Below are 21,381 nucleotides of genomic sequence, written 5' to 3'. Positions count from 1 at the left end.
TGCTAACGAGAGTCAGCGTGCTCAAGTCCGGGTGAGCTGCTGCCTTGGAAACGCGGGGCGCGCGCTTCCTGAGCCTGACAGAGCCGGCGTCCTGAGGATGCTGCTGGCGGCCGGGACACGGTACGCCGGCCGGCTGTGCGGCCGGGCAGCCGCAGCGGCTCTGCAGGGACACCCAGGCCGGAGCTGTGCCCGGGGCGTCAGCACCAGCTGGTCCCCGGTGGGCGCCGCCTTCAATGTCAAGCCCCAGAGCCACCTATGGGACCTATTGGGAGAGCGCCGGGTGAGCGTGTGTCTGGGCAGCGCGGGTTCCGCGTCTTGCTGAAAGGGGACTGTGCCAGGATAAGCGTGCCCCGGGGATAAGCTTCCCACTCAGCCGTTCCCCTACTCAAGTTAGATTCGCCCCCACCCCTTTGGCTTCAGAGTTCACATTTGCCCTCGGCTTTGTAAAGACACTTCCGTTGAAAACTTCATCACACCTTAATTGCTCTGAAACAACCTGTTAAACCAGGCATGGTGGCTCTTGCTTGTAAGACAGTCTTGATGGGTAGAGGCAAGAGGGTACAAAGGACAGTCCTTTGGGCTCCAGACTGACTTTGAGACTAACCTGAGTTGCATAAGAACCGGCATTAAAACAGAAAGCAACGACAGAACCCTACTGAGAAAAATCAGATTTTCTGTGGTGCTTGAGTTGATTGCATAGCCTACGAAGTCACCAGACAGAATTGCTTGGCTATTTCTACTCTGCCTGTGGTGGTGTTGGACACGTGATAATGAATGAGGAAAAGGAAGGGAAGACTGAGAAGGATGGATCTCTTTACTTGCATTTTCAGAATTTGTCCTAAAACAATGGTTCTCAACCTTTCTAATGCTCTGACCCTTTAATACAGTTCCTCATGATGTGGTGACCCTTAACCATAAGGTTATTTCATTGCTATTTCATAATTAATTTTGCTACAGCTGTGAATCATAGTGTAAATATCTGACATATGAACCTCCGATGGGTCGTGACCCACAGGTTGAGAACCACTGTTCTAAAAGTTAAGGGTTATTTTTACCTTTTAGCTTTTCACTGTTGGGCAGCTTTCTAAAGATGAGTCTGGGATATAGTTTCATTGTACTTCATGGTGTATCTCATTGTTTAACTTTGTCTATTTGAAAATTCTTTCTATATAAAATTTCCTTCAAAACCCATGAGGGTGGATGATGCTGGTATTGATGGAGTTGGTGTTGAAAGTGCCTGTTAGTATTGAGCAGAAAGATAAGCTTGGTTTTGAGTGGATGAAATGGAACTGATTTCAGCCATATTTTAAACAATTGTTTAGTGTGTGTGTGTGCGTGTGCGTGTGTGTGTGTGTGTGTGTGTGTGTGTGTGTGTGTGTGTGTGAGAGAGAGAGAGAGAGAGAGAGAGAGAGAGAGAGAGAGAGAGAGAATGAATGAGTGCAGGTCTGGTAGGTGCAGGCCAGAGGACAGCCTTTCGGGATCTGTTGTCTTTCACCTTATGGAGGTGGGGTCTCTCTTGGTTTTGCTATTGGACTGAACACTCAGGTTATCTTACCTGCTCCTATTTGGTTCTTGCGCTTCTAGGCTATTTTCTTGTTTCTATCTTGAAGTGCTGGGATTACAGTTACATGCCACAAAAAAATTTGGCTTTAAAGTCTTTTTATTTTATGTGTTTTGCCCAAATGTATGTAAATTCACCACATGTATAGTGTCCATGGAAGCAAAAAGAGGGTGTTGGATCCCCTGCAACTGAACTTATAAACAGATAGTAAACTGCCATGTAAGACGCTGGGAATAGAACCCATGTCCTTTGCAAGAGCAGTAACCACTGAGCCATCTCTTTAGCCCTTCTTTCCAGATTGTTTTAAATGATGTTTTTGTTTGTTTGTATATATAGGTGCCTGTATGTTCATATGCCTGGCTTTTAGCACTTGGGGTGCATAGACGGGGGAACTGAAGTTCTAGGCTAAGTTGCAGGAAACAAAAATAATTTTAAAGCATATTTCCATATCTGTAAAAGGAGAATGTACTCCCTGTTCTAGAACTGTGTGATTTAGCCGAGAGAACATGTATAAAGTACATGGCACACTTTGGCATATATTATATTAAACATTGGCTTTCTCAGGGTGCTAGGATTCACACTTCAACTGCTTTTTAAAGATGATCATTCTCATTAGTGATTTTATTTTTCTTTATTAAAATACTGAAATGCCTTAGTTTCAGCCAGTGACTGGGTTTGGACTGTTAAGTCTCCTTGTGAGTTAGCGTCCTCTGTTTTATAGTGATGGATGGGTTGGTATGTGTGGAGACTGCGCTGCATGAGAGGTGCAGTCCTTGGCACTTCACACATGCATTCTGCTTTAGTATGTTTCCATGCTGTTAGGTACCGCCAGCCTCAGTATACCTGGTGAGAAAACTGAAGCCCAGGAGGAGTGATCAGGTGACCAAGGTTGTGACCTAATGATGGTTATTGTTAACATCTGTCTGCTGGGCACTGTTCTACATTGTGTTAAACCTTTGACTCTTCATTTAATCCCCTCAGCCATTTTCTCATGGAGCCACAGTGCTGACAACTGAACCCATACCATTTATTTATTTTTGAAAAGTAGGGAAGGCTTGAAGAAGACATAAGATTTTGAAATGTTTTTAGGTTGTTTTGTGTAGTGTGACAGAAAAACAGTAACCCATGAGTATAGGCGTGGGCTGTTGCTAGACCAAGCAAAATCAAGGCTTTGTGCAAACGTAGTTCTAGGGAGTAAAACAGACAGACGGAACTGTGCTTCTGGCTGTAAATTAGAAATGCCATTTTGTACTTTCAGGGTCTTTTTGGAGTTCCCGAGCTCAGCACCCCTGAAGGATTCCAAGTTGCCCAGGAGGAAGCCTTGAGGAGGACGGAGTGGCTGGTAGAGCGAGCATGTTCCACACCCCCAGGGCCACAGACAGTCCTCATTTTTGACGAGCTCTCGGATTGCCTGTGCAGAGTGGCCGACTTGGTGAGACTTAAAATGGAGAACAAGGATGTGCAAGGGTGCAGGAGCATGCATGCCATGAGTGTGTGTGTGTGTGTGTGTATGTGTGTGTGTATGTATGCAGGAACATGCATGCCATAGGTATGTGTGTGTGCAGGAACATGTATGTCATGGGTGTGCATGTGTGTGTGTGTAGTAGGAACATGCATGCCATGGGTGTGTGTGTGTATGCACAGAAACATGTATGCCATATGTGTGTGTGTTTGTGTGTGTGCAGGATCATGCATGCCCTGGGGGTGTGTGTGTGAGTGCAGGCATGGGGTCACGGGAGAACTCTCAGGAGCCTCTCCTTGTAGGATCCATGGGTGAAATTTAGGTCACTAGGCCTGCAAACCAGACCTCCTACCTGCTGAGCCATCTTGCCAGAAACTGGCCCAAATTTGATTGCTTGATTAATGGCATATAGAATCCAGAATAGTGATTGGTCTTAGAATCCATTATTCCATCCCAGTCCCTTGGTTTTTGTCTTTCCCCTTTATTAGGCGGACTTTGTGAAAATCGGACACCCAGAGCCTGCGTTCAGAGAGGCTGCACAAGAGGCCTGCAGAAGTATTGGCACCATGGTGGAGAAGTATGTCCCCTCCACTCCAGGTGGATTTGCGCGTCTATAGTGGGTGGGAGGAGGTGCTATGATCTAGCAGCCCAGGATGGTGGCGGGAGTGCTGGGGCAAGTCATGGCAGCTGGAGCTGCTCTCCTGGCTTCCCTCTTTTTAAAAAATTGGATAATAGAGTTGACCTTCCAGGTTGCTGTGTGTAAAATGAAACAAGGCAAACATGAGCTGCTTAGAAGGCCTTGGACACACGGGGACACACAGCAATAATTGTCCTCATTACTGTCGACACTCAATGTGCTGGTTGATTTTTGTAGGGAACCTCAACTGAGGAGTGGCCTCCATCAGATTGGCCTATAACAAGTCTGTGAGGCATTTTCTTGATTAATGATGGCTGTCAGAGGGTCCAGCTCACTGTGAACAGTGCCACCCCAGGCAGCTGGTCCTAGGGTGTAGAAGAGAACAGTCTGTGTTAGTCATGGAGTGTGAGCAGCCCTCCTCCTCGGCGTCTGCCTTTCAGTCTTTGCCTTGCCAATCCCTCGATGGCTTATGACATGGGATGTGTAAACCAAACAATCCCATGCCTCCCCAAGTTGTTCTTGGTTATGGTCTTTTCACAGCAATGGAAAGCAAACTAGGGCCCTGAGGAAAGCCTTTGGGGTATTTTTGTGGATATTTGGAGTTCCTAGATTTTGGCGTGAGTCAGTTGCATACGTGGCTGTGGGATAGAAGGCCCAAATATGTATGTATACGAAGTTCCCTGTTAGACTTCGTTGGCTTGTGATGAGGAGTATCTTAATGCTCTCTGAGGAAGCCGAGGACGGCAGTAGGTGGAGGCTCTGAGGAAACATATCATCCTAAAGTGGCGCAGGAGAGATCTGAAGTGGTTTAAAGCCATTTATGAATGCCCCGAAGAGATAGTTTAAGTCACTGTGGACAGCACTAGGTGTGAAGCACAGGTATGTGACACCAAGCCAGATAATGTTTGAGACTAAGGAGAGTGTCAGGGCGTGCCTAGCCTGGGCTTATGAGAGGAAAACAGACGCCAGGCAACACCATGAGACTTTCAGAAGTTGGAGAGGAGGTGGCTTCACTAGTTGGACAGACTTCATATCTTAGGAGTGTGGCTGTCCCCTCTCTCACATTGAGCGACATTGTCCCACTCAGGCACAGTAAATGTGACTTTTATCTTCTTTAATGTGTACTACATGGATAAAGCCAGTCCCTGCCACATTTGGACCCTTGGCCCTGTGCTGCAACAAAGACAGCAACAGGGGATTCCATGGGACAATGAGCACCTTCCATCAGGAGTAGCTCAGCAAAGGAGTCAGCGTGGCCAGGCCACCTGTCTGGGATGCTGTGAAGGTTGTGTCCTGCTGACTTTAGGGACAGCCTGTTCTAAGCCCAAGCACTCTTAGTTTTGTGGAAGCGCAGTAGAGAACCGTGATTGGTAGTGAAGCGGATAGTGCTTGACTGAAAGCTTCCCCTCTCCATGAAGAATGCTTCAGTCTGCTGAAAGTCACTCACAATGAGCTGGGCCCTCTGGCATCAGCCATTAATGGAGAAAATGGAAACCACGAAGCATTCCTTGAGACTTCAGCTTTGTACCTTAGAACTCAAGCTAGCTGTGCTTGTGTGAGTGAGAGCAAAAAGCCATGATCCAGGCACCAATATCAGCCCGACCTGCAGCATCACTGTCCTCTCTCTAGGTCTCAAGGTCCTGGCTGGCATCCTGACGGCATGGCTTGGGACCAGTCCTAGACTAGAAGCCACTGCCACCTAGTGGTTCTTGATGGAAAGACAGTATCTTTCACACCACCCCCAGTCTACTATCCTTACCCAGGGACTCAAGGATGGGCTAGTTCCCCAGGCCATTTGCATTAAAGGTCTGAAGTGGCTGGTGAACTGGAGGGTTTCTTTTGCTACCATTCTCATGGGTCCTCCCAAATGTTAAGGGGACCAAGGCAGTTACCGTCAATCAAAAGATATTCAGCAGGAACACTCCGTAGCCCCTGCTCCCTGACACAGTCCTGGGTGTTAGGGAGCTGGCCTCTGGCCATTTGAAGGACATCTGCATCATGGACCTTGCTGAAGTGAATGCACATCTCTTACAGTTTAATGCTGGAAGACCCTGTTTGAACAGTTTCCAAGTATGAATATTATAGCTAGTTCAAAAGAATATACAGAAAACTGCTTCCCAGTTTTGGGCTCTGGTATTTGTATGCAACCATCTAATTCCATTCTCTTGATGTAGAGTAAATGTTTAAAAATGGATTAGAAAATAACATTTCTGTTCATGGTCTTTCTAGGTTGAATACGAATGTGGAATTGTATCAGAGTCTGCAAAAATTACTGGATGATAAGAAGCTTATGGATTCCCTTGATGCAGAAACCAGGTACTCATCCATTCATTCCTGTTCCTATGACTGACTGTGCGGGCCAGGCTGGAGAGCCCTCTTGGCCCTCTGGGTTGGAGTGTGCCTCTCTCAGTGTCCTGTGGCTCCTGCACTTTCTTGGAGACTCTACCACACTACATCTTCTCTCTACACCATGTCCATCTGGATCCATCCTCTTACCCATGGTCACCACCAGTATCTTCTGATTTGTTGCCTTGGTGACTTGTTTCCATCTCTGTCTTATGGGTGAGTTCTACAAGGCTGCTCTCATGTTCGTTGCTGCAAGATGAATGCCCAGTGATAGCCTCTAGTTAAATTGCTGATAATCACGATGTCTTTATGCTGATAGGTCCACCGTAGCACCACTGGGAGAGAGACACCAGCAAATTGATTTGTTTGCTGGGTGGTTCTTTAGAGCTTTAGTGATTAGCTCTGGTTCATTAGATTGCAGTTATTCTCTGAGGTAAGAAGCCTGGTGCTAACTCAGTACACAGGAGTACTTGATACATGACTTGAGAAGGAACTGGATTCCTTTTCTTGCAATTTTTTATAAGGTAAATGTAAGGTAAATGTAGGATTGTATAAGATAAATGTACTAAAATGGTTCAGTACATAAAAGTATCTGCTGGTTGGTCAGTCCGATGATCTGAGTTCAGTCCCTGGGACCCATGTGGTGGAAGGAAAAAACTGAGTCCTGCAAGTCATTCTCTGACCTCCCTACGCATGCCATGGCAGGTGTGTGCTTGTGCATGTGTGTACACACACATACACACATACACGCACATGCACATGCACACACATGCACACACAGATACAGATACACATGAACATGTGCAAAATAAATAAATGAAATGCAATAATAAGGAAAGCATGGTAGGGCTTATCATTTATTTGCTCATGTATTTGTGTCATAACATAGAAAATGATTGATTTTTTTTTTTTTACCTATTTATCCTCTTTTTGTTTATGGAAGACTTATTTCCTTTGACTACTTAGTTTCTCTCTTGCTACTTCCATCTTCTTGTCTGTCTCTGTAGGTGGCTTGTCACCCCAGTTAAAGCCTTATTCCATGGGGGCCAGCTGGGAATGGAACCTTGCTTTCAGTTCAAATATGAGTTCCAGGTGGGAGCCCTGTAGGCTCGGGTGTTGGGGAGGTACCTCACCCACCAGCACGTGTACAGGAACCTGGCTTTTCTCCTTCATTGCTCCTGAAGCTCAGGGTCTGAGTGGAGCGAGCCATGTCATCTGGGTAGTTGTTTATTGTAATTTTAGGCTTGACATTATATTGTATTCCTTTGCAAAGCTAATTAAGCTTGAATGTGTGTTCACCATCCCAGATGAGTGGTCACTTGACATTAGTTTAATGTAAAAATATATAAAGTATTATCTATAGGTTATTTAGGACCTAGCTTTAATAACTAGCACTATTATGTTGTCTGTCTACAAATTTTAGTTGGCCATCATTAATAACTAGCATTATTATGTTGTCTGTGTACAAATTTTAGTTGGCTATCAGCTTATTATACACAAAGAACTTGTGGATACATTCCATGTTTATATAGATACATTCCATATTGATAGGTATTTCTAAAATGCCAATAAGAGCTTTTGAAGGACCAAATGAAACATACAATGGGAAAAATAAGCTGGGTGACAGAACAGTGGTCCAGAAAGGAGAGCTTTGCATATGGGAGAAAACTAGGGTTTGACATACTAGCAAATGAAACATTGTGATACTTGAACATCATTGGGAGTGTTGTCAGGCATCCAGAGGGTCCTGCATCTTAGACCATGCCTGTGTAAAGTATTAACCATGGCAGAAGAGAATTGTGGAGTTAATGTGTATGCTCATGTAGTTAATGTGTAAAGGAAGGAATTGGACTGCTTGCCATATATATATATATATATATATATATATATATATATATATATATATATGTAAAATTTACTGTTACAGTTACACTCCTAGCCTGGAAGAAACACACTCCACACAGGTCCTTGAGAAGCTGTCTGAGTGTGAACCAATCCTGGCTTTAGTTACTGGGTTTGGATGCAGTTGAAATAACTAGATGTTAGGTTCTCAGCTTCACCAGGTTTAAATGCTGACATGACAGGCCAGTGGAACTCTCAGTCAGCTGGGCGCTGTACCTGCTTCTGAGATACTAAATTTTGTGTTTCAGACAAAGAAACAAATTGTGGCCATGTTGAAGTAATTCTCTTTAATATGAAGTTTCAGAAATCCTGATTTGAACATAAAGACTGATTTTCGTTTGTAATTTTAATAAACTCTTGTAACTTTTGCTCACTTTATTTTAGGCGAGTAGCTGAACTATTTATGTTTGATTTTGAAATCAGTGGAATACATCTAGATGAAGAAAAGGTAAATCTTTTTTTTTTTTTTTTCCTTTTTAAAGTACGCTCTTAACTTTATTTCTCTTATGTATGTGTTGGCTTGAATGTATGTATGTATACCTCATCATGGCCTTGGAGGTGAGAGGGTAAGAGCCCTAGGTCTGCAGGTACAGATGGTTTTGAACCATCATGTAGGTGCTGGGAACCAATTCTTACTCCTCTGCCATCTCTGTCTTTTAACCATCTCTCCACCCAAATATTTTCGTTCTTCAGATAGGGTCTGTATGTCCCCAGCCGGCCTGGAACTTGCTATGTAGACTATGCTGGCCTCAAACTCACACTGCTTTCTGAGTACTGGGGTTAATGGTGTGTGACAGCACATGGGGGCACATTTATTTATCTGCCTGCCTGCCTGCCTGTCTGTCTGTCTGTCTCTTTACGTACTTATCTATCTACCTATTTGTTTAGAGAGAGGGTCTTCTGTAGCTCAGTTAGCTTTGATCTTGCTATGTAGTTGAGGATGCACTTGCCTTTCTGATCTTTGACTAGGCTCAGTGCTGGGGACTGAGCCCAGGGCATTGAACACTACAGGGCAAGCATCAGTGCTGGGGACTGAGCCCTGGGCATTGAACACTCCAGGGCAAGCATCAGTGCTGGGGACTGAGCCCAGGGCATTGAACACTCCAGGGCAAGCATTCCACCAGCTGAGCTCCGCCTTCAGCTCTTTTTATTTTTTTTGAAGACAAGGTTATATGTTAACCAAATTGGCTTTGAACTTGCTATGTAGCAGAGGCTGGCCTTGAACTCCTGACCTTGCCTTTACTTCTTACTAGTATTACAGGCATGTGCCTTGTGTATCACTTGATGGGGTATTAGTAAACTCTTAGGACTTTTTTCACTTGTCATAAAATTCTTCTGTAGGTGGTGACTAAATGTGGTGCTCCCTGGAAGCTGGGCCGTCACTCCTGATAATCCAGAAGGAAGTGACAGCTCAGCTGGAGTGTTGTAGGTGTCATGGAATGAGGCTAAGATGGAGAATAGGTGGACTGTTGACACAGGTATCTGCTCACACTCAACGTGCCTGGTGGGTCCACACACTTGCTATGGCAGCAGGAAATGTTGGTGTGACCTGGGGTGTGCTCTCCGGATGGAGGGCCTGGCACATCCTCCACACCTCTTGTTTTATAGAGGTAGAAACAAAGTAACTTGCTCAGGCTCTCAGCCTTAGTGCTCACACTGGCTGCTGTTGTGGGAGTATGATGCTCTGATGCTCTGCCAAACCAGTCCCTTGTGTAGCAGCTCAGTGTTGGGCTCAAGGAGTGACTGGATGCCATCTGGAGTGGCTCCCCATGGCCTCCTCTGCTTGCCCACAGGCCAATTATTATTATCATTTTTAAAGATGGCTCTTTCCATCCTAATAAACGTAGGGAATCCAAAGCCATTTATCTAGGAACAGAAGTTAGTTTATCGTAATCTTCTTGGGACCTCTGTGCCTTAGACTTCTCTATCTGGATCAACCAATGGCAGATCAAAAACATTCAGAAAATAATGTGTCTGCACTGAGCTGAGAGCAGACTTTTCTAATAGCTTTAGTGCTCTTACCTGGCCTTTACATTGCATTATATTTCCTGCGTGATTGAGAGATGTTCTGGAGTTGATAGGAGGAGGTGCATAGGTTCCATGCAGATGCAGAAGGACTATTCTGCTGTCCAAGGTTGGGGAGTCTTGGCACCAGTCAATACCACGGAACGTTTGTATGCCCTGTCTGATAAGTAGAAGGTCTCTATCTTTCTGTCTCTCCATTCTTGTTGTTGTTTTCTTTATTTCAACACAGTATCCACTTTGTAGCCCAGGCTGGCCTAGAACTTGTGGTAATCTTCCTGCCTTTTGCCTCCTGAGTGCTGGGATTACTTGTGTGAGCTGCTGCTCCTGGCTAATCAACCATAGTCGTTTCATTCACTCACATGTGGGCCCATCTGTCAGGACTCAGCAAGTCAAGTAACTTGGTTTGCCTCTACGTCTGGGATGTCTTCCAGTCAGACCCCTTAGGCAGGGTCTTTCTGTGTTCAGTTGCCTGAGGCATACAACTTTTCCTCTGCAGCCCATTTCTTTGATGACACATACTGCTCTTTGAGTCACCCCAGAAGGTGTGGAGTAACTACAATGCTTCTTCTCTGAAGTTCATCTCACATAACTATATGACCTGGCTGTCAGTGAGGACAGGGAACATCACCAAGCATTTGCTGGAGTAAAGCATGCTTCTCCCCACACTCGCATAGTGCCTTTGAGAGTCTGTTTCTTGATGAAAACCTGGTGACCCCAGAGGCGTGAGAAGCAGTCTGTAATCTACAGACTTGTTAGGTTTTGGTTTTCTTTGAGACATGATCTTGCTCTGTGGCCTAAGCTGATCTAGAACTCTCAGATGCTAGGATTGCATGCTTGAGCCAGCACGCCTGGCTTTTTATTCTTGATAGAAGGTCTCTCTGTATAGCTTGTGCTGACCTCAAACTCACGTTTGTTCTACTTCAGCCTCCCAAATGCTTAGGATTTTGGTACATGGAGATCACATGTCACCTTCAGTGCCAGGGGTTGAATTTAGAACCTCATGCATGCTTACTAAAGTGCTCTGCCACTGACCTGTATCGCCAGCAGATCATGTTTTTAAATGTTTGCCAGTTTGGGATTCAGTGAAATACCTCATGAGTTTGATGTCTTCTGTTTGTAAGCGATGGGGTCTCATGTGTCACAGGTTAGCGTTGAGCTTTCTGTGCAGCCAAGAATATCTTTCTGCTTTCACCTCTCAAGTGCTAGTGATGCAGACCTTCTCCGTTATGTCTGCTTGAAGAGATGCTGGAATCAAATCCTAGGCTTCCTGCATGCTAGGCTAGCACTCAACCAACTGAATGTAGTCCCACCCAAATCCTGCTTTGTTAGCTTTTGAGGTAACATTGCAGTGCATAGCTTTCGTATTGTATAGAATGTTTGTTAAAGCTGTATTTGAAACTGTGCTGACCAATGTTTATGTAGTTTTACCAGCTCAGACACAGCCGTTCTTATCCAGCGAGCACGTCCTTATAGCATACCTGCTCTTTCCCACCAAGTGACTCCCAGGGGCCATCAGCATTAAAGATGCAGGAGATAAATCAGGTGTTTTCTCTGCAGCTCCTGTGTCTGCTCTTACAGGTGCCCCCGGGACAGGGATGACATCACCTGCTTTAGAAGGGAGGTTCTGGAGGCAGCCCACCAACATAACATAATTTGTACACAGTAAAGGCTTACATTCTTTCAGGTTTGCTTTGGTTAATGTTGAGATGAGGTAGTACTGTGTCCTTAGGCTTGCTTTGACCTGATCAAGTCTGTCTGCCTTCTTTTTCCCTGAATAACTGTAGCTACAGGTGTGGGCCTCTGTGTTTGCCAGTTTTCAGTTTATTTTAAGGTCTTGTGAATATAACTTAGGAGTTTAAAATTAAGTTTATTTTCAGAGTCTCTAGTAGTTTCACAGGGTGTTTAGGGCTCTAAGGCCTGTGTGTTAGATTGTTCTGGAAAGATGGAATATCGTTATGTTTAGAAGATAGCCACAGTCAGAAAGTTAACTAGATTTTATTTTTCCAGAAGTTTTGACACTTGATAAATTTTGGGGATGATAAATTTTATTATGCTGTGTTTTACTTTTTTTTTTTTTTTTTATAAAAAAAACCTTTGGGAAGAATTTTAGATCTATAATTTTTAGATGCCATTCATCATTTTTGTTATTTCACTGATAAACCACGAGGTGGCAATACACAGCTGCAAGAGAAGTCTGGTTTAAGAAGACATTGGAGGCACTGGAAACCAGTTTTTTTTTTTTTTTTTTTTTTTCCCCAGTAGAGTTTGCATTTTCCATCTTGAAAGCTTTAGGTCATTATTCTACACTGACTTTTTTGGATACTGAAGTCTTGCTATATACCCTGGCTGGCATTTAACTTGCAGTGATTCCAGACTGCCTTTGAACGTTGAAATGCCTGGCTCCGTATTCCCCAGTATAACTGGGATTATATGTGTACCACCGTACCTGATTTATTCTAACTCATTTTATTTTTTGAGACAGGGTCTCATGTAGGACGCACTACGCTGCTGAGGTAGAGATTGATCTTCTCATTCTTCTGCTCCCGTTTCCTAGGTGCTGGATTGCACACTTCCAGTTTGTACAGTGCTGAGGACCAAGTTCAGGTCGTTGTGTATGCTAGGCAGGCGCTCAGCTGAGCTACACCACCTCAGTCCTTCTCAGCTTCTTGTCAAGTATATTTACATTTTATATGTTTGAAAAAAAAATAGTGTTGCTTAATAATTTTTTAAAGGCAGGTCACATGGCTCACCTGAAGCCCATCCTGAACCCAGTCTGAAGCCTGATTTGTTTCTTCCTGATGAATAACTGAAAGATCTGATAGAACCTGAGCACTTTTTGATTGGCCTCAGAGATTACATGGATACAGTTTATATTTCATGTTAAAATATTTGTAGTGTATGCTGGGATTAAGGCTCGGTGGGCAGAGTGCTTGCCTAGCATGCATGGGGCCCTGGGTTCAAGCCTCAACACTGCATAAACAGGGATGGTGGTGCAAGCTTATAATCCCATCATTCAGTGGAGCTGTGGTTAGAGAGAGGCGGAGGCAGGTGGAGCAGAAGTCTAAAGTCATCCTTAGCTACGGAGCCAGCCTGGGTTGCATGAGACTGTGACTCCTTTGACCATGGACCTCAGGAACTCCTTTTTCACAGAGATTGTGTTCTAGAGTGTGACTGCAAGCTAAAACTTACATGACTGTGCCAGTACCAGCCTGGCCCTTTGACTGAGGAACTGGTTCCATGCACCACACACCTGGGTCATAGTGTAGAAGATCCAGCTCTGCACCTCCAGCCTCTGCCTACCCTCTGTCTCTTCCATTTTTAAGCCAGTAATCTTCCTGCCGTAGTGAGTGCATGCCTTGTGCCCTGTGTCTATCTTGTATCTGCTTTTAAGGGCTTTATTGCTGGTGAACCAGAGCCTCTCAACTGAACCTGTTAGGCGTTCACTATTGTTCTGTGCAGATCTGTGTTTCTCATTTCCCTTCCCTCTTTGCCTGTTAGTCTAGTCTTTTAAATTTGACATCTTTCTAATCTCCTCTTCAAATACTCAATTTTTAAAAGTGCCACTGAACAGGTGTAACCAGCCCAGGTGTTGACTTACTTAAGGTTTTTGGGGACAGAGGATTACATGCAAGTGTTCTGTGTCAACAGTTCAGGTGTTCTTTTCCTGCTGCTGTAGCTTGTCTGTTTGTGAACTGCTAGTTTACGTTGCTTTTAAATGCCTTCTCTCCCACATGTAGCGCAGAAGAGCAGTGGACCTCAATGTTAAGATCTTGGATTTGAGCAATGCTTTCCTCATGGGAACCAACTTTCCCAACAAGATCCAGAAGCATCTCTTGCCACAGCACATTCAGCACCACTTTGCTCGTGACGGAAGTCATTTAGTCATTGATGGTCTACATGCAGAAGCCTCCGATGACTTGGTAGGAGCCTTCCATTGCTTTGCTCTGCTCCCATCTGAGTACCAATGGATGTGTATTACTGTGCTATCATATATACTAATGTACTATCATGGTACATTGATATCATGACCTTAAAGGTCTTGTTGCATCAATAAGATCTGAAAATTTAATTTGTAACATAGTTAATTCCACAAATGCTTTGAATAAGGACAATAGTTAAAACTCATGTCTCTCAAGGAGTTAACTTTTGGAGTACAGTCAGTAACTAGTGCGGTCAGTTTTAGTTCTTGAAGTCATTGTGTCCCCAGGAACAGCTGCTCTCTGGCACAGAGACAGATCATTGGCAAATTGTCTTCTCACAACATGTGCCACTGTGTCCTATAAAAGCACAGTAGACCTGGGGTGGCCTGTTCTTTTGCTTTGGAAGCCCTGGCCAGCGTGGTTAACGTGGGTATCGTGGGGAGCATTGGCCCTGGTGGTTGTGTAGGCTTTTAAACCATGGTGTTTAGATCTTTGACTTTCTCTTCTTTCCCCCCTTTTAACTACAGGTTCGGGAAGCTGCTTATAAAATTTTCCTTTATCCCAATGCTAATCAGTTGAAGTGTTTAGAGGAATTGCTAAGCAGCAGAGATCTTCTGGCAAACTTAGTAGGTTATTCTACATTTTCCCACAGGGCCCTCCAGGGGACCATAGCTCAGACTCCAGGTGAGCCTATTTATCCAGCTTCTAAGAACCAACAAGACTTGGAGGAAACAGAATTTCTAGTTTCTAGTTTTTCTGGAGGTTGGATAGATTGACAGAGCTTGAGAGCCACCCCAGGGAACTCTGTTTCCAGCCCAGAACTTGTGATTTAAATATCTGTAAATGAATTAGAAAACAAAAGACCAGGTAGCCCAGCCTGTCTTTGAACTCACAATCTTCTTGCCTGAGCTTCCTGAGCTATCATGTCTGACAGTGATTGTTTTTGTTTGTTGGTTTTTTTTAAATCTATTCAGAGAACTATTTATTGGTATGTTTGACCTTTATAGAACTCATCTTTAATTAGAGCAAATAATTTGATGTATGCTGTATGCATGTGCCGAGTAAGTCAACTCTAGGTTTCACTTGTTATTAATTTTAAGTGAATTTCATTCTAGCCCAGCCCAGTGTCATCAGGCTGGAATTAGAGCAAGAGGATGAGAAGCTGTGTGCTTGCTAAGCCCATGGTTGGTGAAGTCAGCCCTGAGAGGGCAGGTTCATGCTAGGTGGATGCGGGGAGTGCGATTGGGTAAACTGGCCTTGTATTGAGCTCAGGTCCTGATGGTTCAGGATGCCTGAGCTGCCCTAGTAATGAGGAATGGGAATGGATGCATGTGAGCTTCTCAGAGGCTTTCAGCATTCGACCCATGAGGCAGTGAATCAGCAGCAGGATGTTGTGGATGGTAGAGCCGCTTAGACTCTTAGCTGTACTGTGGAGATGCTGATGAGAGGGAGGAGTGGACAGAACAGTTTCAGCAGAGCACTCATGTGTGCTGTTGTGGAGGGAGGGAGCACTGGAAAGGAGCCGTTCCCAGCCTCCCTTCTCTGTCTTTGTTGCTTCCTTGTGTATTCCCTCTTTTCCCAGGATGCTCCTTTGTTCCTCAGAGTTCTGTGCATCTTTCTCACTCTTCCTTACACAACCTTCCCATGACCTGCTGCATCATGTCTTACCTAGGGTTGTGTTGTTGCTGTGAAGAGTCACCATTTCCTGGGCAACTCTTTTAAAAGAAAACATTTCATTGGAGCTGGCTTACAGTTCAGAGATTGAGTCCATTATCATCATAATGGGAAGTTCGGCAGCCTGTAGTCAGAAGGTGCTGGAGAGGTAGCTGAGAGTTCCACTTGTTGATCCGCTGGCAGCAGGAAGAGACAGTGAGTCACTAGGCCTTGCTCAAGCTTCTGAGACTTGAGATAGCACTCGCAGTGACACACTTTCTCCAACAAGGCCACACCTCCTAATAGTGCCACTCCCTATGAGCCTGTGGGGCCATTTTCATTCTTCCTGGGTTCCCTTGCTCAGATTCGCTGAGCTACAAACCCACTTCTAAAAATACTGCAATCTTTCTGCTCTCCTTCAGCTTTGTCCTTGGGCCTTTAAAGCACTTACTTTATGTTTTGTTTTTATTTATGTTTTTATGCCCAGTATGGAATCCAGGGCCTCACATATGCTAGGCATCTTCTCTGTCACCAAGCTCCGTCTCAGGCCAGCTCTTGTATAACTTAATTCCTAAATGATATTACATGAATTCTATATAATATATTATATAGTAGATGCTATTAATATATTATATAATATATATATATATATATAATTTTTGTTTTCTGCTTTTGAGACGTGTGTATTTCAGGTTGTTGAGGATGGCCTTGATCTTCCTGCCTCCCCCCCACCCCCGTACCAGATTGCAGAAGTGCGCTACAAACATCACTCAAATTACTGTTAATATCAGTAATGTTAAAATACAGTATTTTTACTTTTGTACTATATAAAATATTATTATTAGAATATTACTGAGTGTTGCTTTTAACCCCTTACCAACCCTGTAAGATAGGGATTGGTCATGAATCTAATTGTTGGGGTGTTGCTAAAACATGACACAGCAGGAATCACACACATCTCTGAAGCTCCTTGATTTTCGTAGCTGGAGCCAGAAAGTCTGAGCTGCTACTCCATCAGGTACTCACCTGGGCTCTAGAAACCAGTCAGTGTGGCCGGGGAAGACAATGGCTCCTTTGTGCAGTTGGTGTTGTTGTGGAGAGATGGCTCAGGGACAGGACATAGCGTTCAGTGTGCGGTGGTGCTACCTTTGCCAAGGAGGCTTGTGTGGAAATGGGATGGTGCACGCAGGATGCGGCAGCTTGTCAGAATGAATCTGCAGACCCTTGAGGAAAACGTGCAACCATGTGCCCAGATCTCAAGGCTGAAGTGTGCCAGATACATCAGAGGAAAAGCCAAAGCAGGTGCTTAATGAAGAGAGAGATGTTGAGGGGCTGCTAGACCTGTCCTGGGGAGAGAAGGACTTTGCAGGGTCTGGACAGAGAGGGAAAGTGTCTGACTTGGACTGTGATGACAGGTGGTGCTGGCAGGAAGACTAGATTGCCACAGCACAAGGTGAGGAAGGAAGCTGTTGTGTGGCATCTTGACCAGGATGCCAGTGCAATTGGTCTTCAGGCACTGGCTTCTAGACACATGGTGTTTTGAAGGGAGGACTTTACTCTTAGCAGCTAGAAAGACAGTAAGTCACTATAGTGGGAACCAGGAGCCTGGTTTGCTTCAAGATAAGTTAAAGATGCTGTTGTCTTGAAAGAGATCACTGTAGACACACGGCTGTGGGCTGAGGGCTCTGAGATGGAAATATGAGTTGAAATATTTACTCAAAGCATGAACTGCATGAAGTCAATACAGGGGTATACACACTGGAAGGAACAGAAGGAACCTGCTCTGGGCTGCTCTGAGGTCAGGCTGCAAGAAAGAACCACTGGTTCTCTGAGGAGTGGTGGGACAGTGATTTAGAAGAAAAGGAAGCAGAATGTGTCCTCCTAAGGGAGCACTGACTTCAATACTGTGGCAGGGCAGTGTGGAGAGGACTGGGGACTGGCTTTGGCCCCGCTGGGCTTATTAGAGTTCATGGGACTCACAGCAGCTAAAATCAGAGCCTATTATTGGTGGCAAGCAAGTTGCCCCCCTGCCAAGTGGTTGGTATGGTGACATTTTGGGAGAAACTTCTGTACAGTCACATGAGCTGTGACCTGTGTCCTCGAGGATCTAAAGTTTACAGCCAAGCAATTAGTATAGACAACAGTGCCATACCATTTTAGCAGGTGGCTGTTCGTTAGCTGATAGATGACTTGTGAGTTTCAGGACAATGGTGACACTGAAGAAATGGTGAGTTTTCACAGAGAGCAGGGCAGGATGAGAGGGACTGAGCTTACAGTGGCCATCCATTTGGTGGTAAGTCAGGGACAGCCACATAGTGAGTGAGCATCGGGTCTATTTTTAGGGAGTCTCACATTCAGTGGTGTCTATGTGTACACACACACACACACACACACACACACACACGTATATGGAGGCCTGCAGTAGATGATGGGTGTCTTCCTCAGTTGCTCTGCACCTTATTTTTTGAGACATGGTCTTTCCTTGAAGCTAGACCTCACCAGCTAGGCTGGACTCTCTGGCCAGTAAGCCCCAAGGAGCCTCATGTGTTCACCTTCCCAGTGTTGAGGTTGCAGGTGAGTGCTGCCGTGTGTGTGTGTGTGTGTGTGTGTGTGTGTGTGTGTGTGTGTGTTTCTCAGGTCCTCATGCCCACATGGCAAGCACTTTACTGACTACGTCATCTCTGTCAGTCTTTTTAATATACTGTTTCCAGACTCTTCACATATCACCAGGAAAAACCATGGGTGACTGAATAAAACATGGCTGTGTGGAAATCAAATGCATATGGGGAGGTTTATTTGGAACTGTTGTCTGTGGTAGCTGAGATGCGGGATTGCTTCGAATTCAGGCTTTTGTCTCCTTTTCAGTTTCTGACGCAGTTAACTTGGCACCCGAGAGTGAGTGTGAGACTTTCTGAAGATGACAGGGGCAAGGAACTGGCCGCGGTTTCGGTTAACCCCACTCTCTGCTTAGCCTTTCATTTGACTCAGAAAGGAGATAGCTTAAAGAGAGGGCAAGAAATTAAACCCATAGAAAAGATCATCTGGAAAATATAAAGGCTGTGTCTGTGGCTGACTGAAACACACATAAAAGCATTGTGCGGAGTTTGAGGGCAGAGGCAGCATGGGATACTTCCATGGGAGCAAAGAGGTTGTGCTGCTTGTCCTCATGGGTCCTCACTGGTGTGACTGTGGCTGAAGAGCTGCGATGGGAAGACCTTGTTTAGTTACGCTTGGTGTAGATCCTGAGTCGGTTACTTACAGTTGTCTATAAATGAAGAACAGTGACCCAGGGAAACTTGGCTTTTTAACGTTGAGTTTTTGGTGAACCATTTTTCCAAACTGTGATGATATCATTTATGTCTTTATTGGTGTATATTATGTAAGGTGATAGTTTCAGAGGCTTATTTTGTTTAAATGTCATGAACTTTGACCCTGTTCACTCCCCATTACCCTCTCCTGAGTCCCACTCTTCCTGTAAGTTCCCTTACTCTTCCCAGACATCCTCCTTTCTGTGCTCATGTGTGTCTACAGTTACTTTGCTTAATAACATGATCTGAGGACATGATGTTTTGGGGTTGGGGGGCCACGTGGGAGGAGTTGGACTGAGGGAGGTTGGCTCTGATCAAAATGCATTCTATATGTGTGTTAAATTTTCAAAGAAGAAGTTAAAAATTTTAAGTGACTGTCTTCAGTTCCATCCAGTTTCCTGAAGATGACATAAGTTAATTCTTTATGCCCGAGTAAAGTTCTCTGTCTCTCTGTTTCTCTCTCTCTCTCTCTTAGTCTCTGTTTCTGTCTTTCTCTCAGTTTCTGTCTCTGTCCCCCCTCCCCTTTATTATTTCATCTGTTGATGGGCATCTAGACTGTTCCTGTAGTTTGGCTGTTGTGAGTAGATGTACAGCATTGCTGTGGTACACTCACCGAGTTCTTTGGATAGCACACAAGACAAGTGTGCTGGACCTACTGGTGGTTCTCTTAGGTTTTGAGGAACTTCCACTGCTGATTTTTAGAGTCACACAGTTTACAGCATCTGCAGTGGTCAATAAGGGCTCCTCTCTGCCCATTCTTGCCTTGCGGTTTTGTTTTTCTGATTAGAGGAGAAGGAATTTCAGGTAGGTTTGCATTTCCCCAATGGCTAGGGGTGTTGAACTGTTTTGAGATGTGGTTTCTCTTTGGAGCTGGATTGGGCTGGCCTTGACTCCTGCATGCACTGATTTTTAGAATCAAGCCAGCATCTAGCCATCTTGAAACTTAGGAATAATTAGACATATCTGTGACACTTCTTGTTCATATATCTGGACAGGAATTTGGGGTTTGTAAGGGTCTGAAATCAATGGGGAAGCCCCCCAACTCACATAGTATGAAAAAACAAAGAGATTTTATTCTGAGAAACAAGGAGCGTGTGGGGGTCACCATTCTTTGAAATGGCAACCACAGACAAAGGCATGCAGGCCTTCTTATAGTGAACTGGGGTAACTCCCTAGAAGGATTAGGTAATCTAAAATTTCATTGGTGGGTGCTGGAGGGCCACAGGTGATCAGTGGTCTACATTCCTATGTCACGAGCATTTAATCATGTGATGAGATAAAGGGCTGTCCAGTGTAGATGGCCCCTTCTGAGATAAGATATTTCCCCTGAAATCAGGCCTGGTCCTCAAAATGGAGACAAATGGGAAACTTAAGTGGGGACAAATGGGGTTTACGTTGTCCTTTCAGGTTGTTTTCCTCTTGCCTTCTGTCAGTGCTCTTAATATTGAGTACAGTCTAAGGCTTTGGACTAGTATAGTACTCTGTGAGTTTAATTTGTTTTTCCCAGGAGATAATCAGTGTCTAGAAATAATGATCATTTTCCAATCATATGAAGACAACTCTGCCTCCCTTGAAAATGATCACTTTAGGGGACACTACATGTGTGAAAACTCTCACACTACAGTTCTAACATGTATGTTCATGTGATTTCACATAATTGAAGGCATTTTCTTTTGGATTTCATCTCTAGAGACTGTCATGCAGTTCCTTGAGAAGCTATCTGACAAACTCTCCGAAAGGTTAGTCTGCATTCTACTTAATATTTCAGTTGTTCAGTCAGCTCATGTGTGTGGTATATGTTTGTATGTTTGTGTGTATGTTTGCATGTATCTACATCCAACTATGTATGCAGGTGGAAGCTTGCAGTCGATGGTGAGTGCCCTCTATCACGCTCCACCTATACACTGAGACAGATGTTTTCACTTGAACCCAGGGCTTGTCAATTCAGGAAGTCCAGCTAGGCAGCTGACTCCAGAGGTCCCTTTTCTCCTCTTCTTAAATGACTGCCCGGCATGGTGTGCGCCTGGGTCCTCTTTACATGTATGCCCTTCTAAGATGTCTCCCCAATTTCTACAGTAAAAAATTTTAAAGAGATTTGTTTTAAAAATTAAGGAGTAATTTACTAAGAATGTAAGTTTAAGTAAGATCTGTTACAGGAGATGATCCCCCAAGGAGATGCTGAGAGCAGCCTCCCTGAGGTGCTTGGCTCAGAGCTTAGCCAGTTCTCTTCATCGACCCACTTTCTTCAACAACACCTTTCTAAAATGTTCTTTTGTTTGGTTGTTTTGGGGTTTGGTCTTTTCAAGATAGGGTTTCTCTGTAGCTCTGGCTGTCCTGGGACTCTCGATCTGTAAACCAGGCTGACCTTAAACTCACAGAGATCCCCCTGCCTCTGCCTCCTGAGTACTGGAATTAAAGGTGTGTGCCACCACCTCCCTGTCCAACTGTGGGAGCTGACAGAAGGCGGCTATCATCCTTGCAGCCATCTTGAGCCATATACCCTGACAAGAGACTTGATTACAATAGCCTACAACAGCTGAGCACACTCTAATAACATCTTGTTTTAG

The 21,381-nt window shown here is 44.6% G+C and overlaps 1 protein-coding gene across 1 annotated transcript in view; it reads left to right on the top strand.

The window, feature by feature from the left end:
• The window catches only part of Mipep (mitochondrial intermediate peptidase), a 100,283-nt gene continuing 78,902 nt past the window's right edge, over positions 1–21,381 (top strand). Inside the window, exons 1-8 of the mRNA XM_034499146.2 lie at positions 1–280; positions 2,820–2,993; positions 3,512–3,600; positions 5,890–5,976; positions 8,293–8,356; positions 13,671–13,853; positions 14,381–14,537; positions 20,505–20,553. Coding sequence (XP_034355037.1) covers positions 98–280; positions 2,820–2,993; positions 3,512–3,600; positions 5,890–5,976; positions 8,293–8,356; positions 13,671–13,853; positions 14,381–14,537; positions 20,505–20,553 — 986 coding nt within the window. The 5' untranslated portion in view covers positions 1–97. The remainder of the gene's footprint in view (positions 281–2,819; positions 2,994–3,511; positions 3,601–5,889; positions 5,977–8,292; positions 8,357–13,670; positions 13,854–14,380; positions 14,538–20,504; positions 20,554–21,381) is intronic.

This window comes from Arvicanthis niloticus, chromosome 3 (assembly GCF_011762505.2).
Source record: "Arvicanthis niloticus isolate mArvNil1 chromosome 3, mArvNil1.pat.X, whole genome shotgun sequence".
In the NCBI taxonomy this organism is placed as follows: Eukaryota; Metazoa; Chordata; class Mammalia; order Rodentia; family Muridae; genus Arvicanthis; species Arvicanthis niloticus.
The sequence above is the reverse complement of the archived record's forward strand: the minus strand, read 5'-3'. Positions and strand labels throughout refer to the sequence as shown.